We start from the raw sequence: 5,528 nt of genomic DNA, 5'->3' as shown, positions 1-5,528 counted from the left end.
GCCGGGCTTGTCGAAACTTGTCACTGACATGGTAGCGCCTGTTTTCGAAGGCGCACGCAGTGGCTTCGCCGCACAGCCGAGGAGTGATGCGGGAAAGTGCGGCGGCGCTGGCCGATTCATAACAGTGCTAAAGACCTGCTCGCTAAAACATGGCTCTACGTAGGCGCCGCGGAGCACCCTTGAGATCCAGTCGTCTGGTCGACCAGTGACCGGGCGCCCCTCGTCTCCAAATCACGCATCATCGTCGGTATTTTACAGCTGGAAGGAAGGCAGCCAGACAGATGTTTGCTGGCAAGCGGGCCGCCACTCTGGCTGGCGGGAAACTTGCGTGGCTACTATGGAGCCTGCCCAGCCGCCATCTTTTTAACAGCGTAGCTGTTCAAGCATTTAGTACCGCCGTGGAGCGTTACCAGAAAACTCAGCCCAGCTGTGCGCCGCATCGCGTTGCCTAGCAACCACCTACAGCCCCGAGCCACTTAACCACATCGCACCCATGACGTACGCGTACGCGTGGCCGATGACGCAGTCGGACTGCTCAGCGCACGGACAAACTTCGGAAAGAAAAAAACGCTATACCCCACCGTAGATCGACCTTCAGACCCTCACGTTGGGAGGCAATTGTTCTGCCGACTACGCCACGGGCGCAGGTTACTTACGGTATGCAAAGTATTAGGAGTGATATCTACGCTGCATCGTTGCGGATCGTTGCTAAGGGCGCTGGTCACAACTAACCTCTTGGCGATAACTTAGCCACGTAAATTCCTTGCACTCCACGCGCGTAGGGCAGAGTCATGACGTCACATGAAATTAAAAGCTTGAAACAGCCGGCGTGGCATCACACCTCTTGCTTCCTGTGCTCCGTGCGTACGTGCTGCTGCCATGTAGGGTTGTTCCAGTCCAGATGGCACTGATTCGTGCGCACGTGCTGCTGTTATGGGTAGACCCAAGAAAGTCCGGACGCCCGAAGAAGAAGTGGCTTACCAGGAAGGGCGCCATACTTCCAAGCGAGAAGCGATGCGTCGCCAACGAGCTGATCCAGAACGCTGCGCTGAAGCTGCGGCTGAGAAGAGGCGACGCCGAGTTGAGGATCCCGTGTTTCAGTCCAGGGAACGCCAGAGTCGGCGCGTGAATGCTCGACGTCACCGAGAAAGCGATCCCGGCCGGCGACTGCTCGAAAACTTCCAGCATAAAGCCCGCCGAGACATAGTGGGTGCGAACGGCCGATTCCAGCGCGAATTTCTGGGAATAGAGTTTGGGCACAGCTGTCCCGTCTGCGACCAACTTTGGTTCGACGTGATCTTATCAACCATGAACTCTGTGCGCAACTATGAACAGCGGAGTTTGGCCTTACAAGTGCTTCGTGAAGCCTTTCCCGACGCTACCGACCACGACAAGATGCATGTGTGTAAGACTTGCCGTGACTCGCTTCTCGAGGGCAAGTTACCGCAACTTAACACTACGAATGGCTTTGTATACCCGCCTAAGCCATCGTACCTGCCTTGCTTAAACGACGTTGAAGAACGGATCGTTGCTCCCCACATACCATTTATGAACATTCGTCGCTTAAACCACGGAGCCGTGCAATATGGGATTCGCGGCGAAGTGATCAATGTGCCGATCGATGTGCAACAGACTGTGAAACGCCTGCCACGTAGTGTTCCCAATGATGCAGCAATCCACGTTCATCTGAAGCGTAGTCTACTCGCCAAGCCTGTGTACAAAACCGAAGTTGTCACGAACAACTAAGTTTACGCTTGGCTCGAGTAATTGGTGGAGACCCCTTCCTACCGTTTCTACGGAGTGAAGATTCAATGGGAAGAGCTCGGCCGCATTCCCGAGGAAGTCGGGCCTATCGAAGACTAGGAACTGAGCCTGGTGAAAAGCTGGAGGAGTTGAACGACCCCGTACAGCTAGCTTATGCCCTGAATTCTGCCAGTAGGACAATGGTTTACGATGACGCCGTTGGAATCCGGTTGACCGACGAACGACACTACTTGGCCATGGCTCCCGGACAAAGTAAGACTCCGATTTCCCTGCTTTGCGATCATAATGGCGAAGAGTTGTCCTTCCCCCAAATTTACTTGGGTCAGGCTCGTCAGATCAAGCCCCTTCACCCAACCCCTTTTGCCTTGGCTAGTAGCGAGATACGGCGTACCGATTGTCGCGGCGTAGAGCCAAACCATGTTCTCTACATGGCTATGAAAGTGATGAGGCATAACTTGGTAGAACGCACCATGACGTTTCGAGCAAACGACACTACCCGCGCCATAACTAAGCTACAGCTAAAAAACAAGGAATTTCTCGAAGTGGCAGTGAATAGGGATTTGGCATTTCTTCGCGGAGTCCCAAATACCATTCAGTACTGGCAGGACAGGAAAGGCGACGTCTAACCATGTCGGCTTCGGACGTTCATTGGGATCGGCTGATTGCTGTGCTAGAACGTCTTCATGCAGGAACCGTTGGGGAACCGCTAGAGAAGTCGAAGAACTGACTAATCTATACCGCGTGGATCTGTGCAACAACGATCCAGTTGCTTGTGCAATATACTCCAACCGGCTCTTTAGCGTCATCGTCGTTGCTCCCCGTTTCGCCCCTACTATGTGGTAGACTACTTCAAACGGGTAGAGTTCCAGCAACGGGGTAGCCCACATGTACACACCCTACTTTGGTTGAAGGAGGCTCCCCGCGAAGAGCGTAGTGGACGCATGCCCGGACGATCGAAATGATCAAGTCTATAGCCTCGCTCCACTTGACTGATCTGAAGCGCAGCCGCACTCAGACCCACTCGCCCATGCACACTTGCTATAAACGAGGTCGAACCAAGTGTCGCTTCGGAGCATCGTTCATGCCTATTCAAACGACTCGAGTGATCGTTCCCTTCCCGCCAACCGAAATCGAGGGTGAGCGCTAACATACCGAGAAGCTAAAAGACCACTACGACGAGATGCACGCCTACCTCGAGCATAACACGTTCGACAACATTGACCAGTTCTTGAACCGCTTTGGTGTGCTTAACGAGGACCATTACGTCGACCATCTTCGAGCTGGTGTGAGTCGTCCTTGCGTTTTGTACAAGCGGCTCCCGGAAGAGAAGTAGGTCAACCCATTCAATCCTTGGATTGCCTCGGTCCTCGACTCGAACATGGACATCCAGGTCATTCTCGATCACTATGCTTGTGCACCTTACGTTGTTGACTACGTAAACAAGGCCGATCGTGGGATATATAACCTTCACAAAACCGGGAGTGACATGATTGAGGAAGAGGGAGAGATGGGCTACCCAGAGGTGCTCAAGGCGGTCGGCCTCAACATGCTCAAGGCGGTGCAGATGTCTGCTCAAGAAGCCGCGTGGATTCTCCTCGGCCAAGACATGTCTGAGAAGAGCGGTGCTGTGGTCTACATACCCACGTGCTTCCCAGAAGAGTGAGTTCGAGTTCGCAAGACCAACAAGGAGCTCGAACACCTACCACCGTCTTCGACTGACGTGTGGCGAGAAAACGTGATTGACGAGTACCAGCGAAGGCCCGAAGAGTTGAAAGACGTTCGCCTGGCCGAGTTTGTGAGTGCCTACACTAAGAACCGTGAGGGCCAGTACCAGCTTCACCGAACCGAGTGCGTTATTCGCTACCGCCACTACAGTCAGGAAGACGCGCTCAACAACCAACGAGAGCAAGTCTTGCTGTACTTTCCGTTTCGAAACGAACACTTGGAGATACTAGATAACAATGCATTCGTTAAAACTTACATGGAGAAGATTACCGACATAACCAATCTTCAAGCAAAGTACATCGACGATAGTGACTGCGATTCGCTGATGGAACTTGCGCGAGGCATTGCCGAAGCCCATCGAGTTCCCAGTACACACGAGACTCAGTGGACGCGAATCCGCATAGAACCCAGAGACGAAGATGTGATGGGACACGATGTAGTCAACAAGGTTCTAGCCGAACAAATTGCGTGTGCTGCCGTGCGAAAGAGGGAGGACATCATGGACACTGAGAAGTTCAACGATTTGATGCGCCTCACCAACTCCGAGCAGCACGAGTTTCTACGAGAGCTCATTCATCTTCAGACTACGCCGGGGGCCGAGCCGCTTCGTGCCTTCTTCACTGGCCCTGCTGGCTGTGGCAAGACGTTCATTCTAAAACTTGCCATGGACATCTACAACCTCTTCAACCCAGATCCCCCCTATAATTCCTACGTCATCTGTGCTAGTACGGGGAAGGCAGCCATAGCAGTTGGCGGTACGACCATGCTTTCGGCCTTCAAACTGTCTCGAAGACGGACCAACGATGGGGGACTGCGCGACAGCGAGCTGAACACCTTCAGGATTGCCTTCCGAAATGTGCGGTGCGTAATAATCGATGAGATAAGCATGATGTCTGCCGACCAACTGGACGCCATAAACGTGCGACTGCAACACGTGACTCAGAAGTACAACGAACCGTTCGGAGGTGTCGATATGACCCTGTGCGGCGACTTGCGGCAGCTGCCCACCGTACGAGCCAGCGAGATTTATAAGAGAACGCCTGGTAGCAATCGAGTCTTCGCTTCGGAAGTGAAGGGTCACACCATGTCGTACGTCCCGCTAGTTCGAGTGGTTCGGCAGAAAGACGCTCGTTTTTCTGGAATACTCACCAAGAACGGGGCCGAAGTCACACTCGACCCGGAAGAGCTGTCGCTGATCGAGAGTCGCTTCGTCACCGCCGAAGAAGCTACTCGACTGGATCCCGATGCCGTGCGACTCTACTACACGAACGACTAGGTCAATAAGTACAACGTCGAACTTGCAAAGTACGATGCCGGGGCCACCGAGATCATTGCTCAGGACGACTTGAGAGGCTCTAGAATCGAAGAGGACCGACTTCGCATGACGTTGCGAATCTCGAATATGTCCGGCACTGAGCTCGAAAACATGCCTTCCAAGATTGTGCTGTCTGTGGGACGCCCCTACATGCTTACAACCAACATTGAAGTGCTGGACGGGCTTGTCAATGGCTCGGTCGGTGTGCTAAAGCTGTGCGAGTGGGTACCGGACGTGGACTTTCCGAAGCGAGTCTGGATAAAGTTTGATGCACATGGAACAGGACGAGTTGCTATTGTGAAATTCAGAGAGGCTGCAGACGATACTCGACGACGAGGTGACATTATTCAGGCCGACTGGATTCCGAATGAACCGAGGGTGGTCTCGATAACACTGAATACGAAGCGGGAGAAGTGGTCAAGCGGAAGCAATACCGTCTGAGTCAAGCTAGTGCAATGACCATCCACAAATCCCAGGGGGGAACTTACGGTAGCTGGTGTACGACTACAGTAAGAAGCATCCTCAGAAACTCGTATACGTCGGACTTAGCCGTTGTACCGACTTCGAAAGACTATACCTGACAAATGGGGACGGCGATTTCGAGTTTCATCATGGCGTTGCAAACGCTGACACCAGCTTGGGAAACGAGTTTGAACCACTGAAACGATACCCGCTCCACACGATCAGCAAAGGCTGTCGAGATGCGCTTGGCCGAGTGGGCGAG

The 5,528-nt window shown here is 53.4% G+C and overlaps 1 protein-coding gene across 1 annotated transcript; it reads left to right on the top strand.

The window, feature by feature from the left end:
- Window positions 1–3,250: 3,250 nt before the first annotated feature.
- LOC144172967 (uncharacterized) lies at window positions 3,251–4,765 on the top strand. The gene is made up of 2 exons (XM_077701560.1): window positions 3,251–3,386; window positions 3,495–4,765. The coding sequence occupies exons 1-2, from the start codon at window positions 3,251–3,253 to the stop codon at window positions 4,763–4,765; spliced, it is 1,407 nt and encodes a 468-aa protein (XP_077557686.1).
- The last annotated feature ends 763 nt before the right edge of the window (window positions 4,766–5,528 follow it).

Source organism: Haemaphysalis longicornis, unplaced genomic scaffold, assembly GCF_048455015.1.
Source record: "Haemaphysalis longicornis isolate Haplotype H1 unplaced genomic scaffold, Haemaphysalis longicornis Haplotype H1 scaffold_28, whole genome shotgun sequence".
In the NCBI taxonomy this organism is placed as follows: Eukaryota; Metazoa; Arthropoda; class Arachnida; order Ixodida; family Ixodidae; genus Haemaphysalis; species Haemaphysalis longicornis.
Note: the sequence above shows the minus strand (reverse complement) of the source record. Positions and strands in the feature narration are given on the sequence as shown.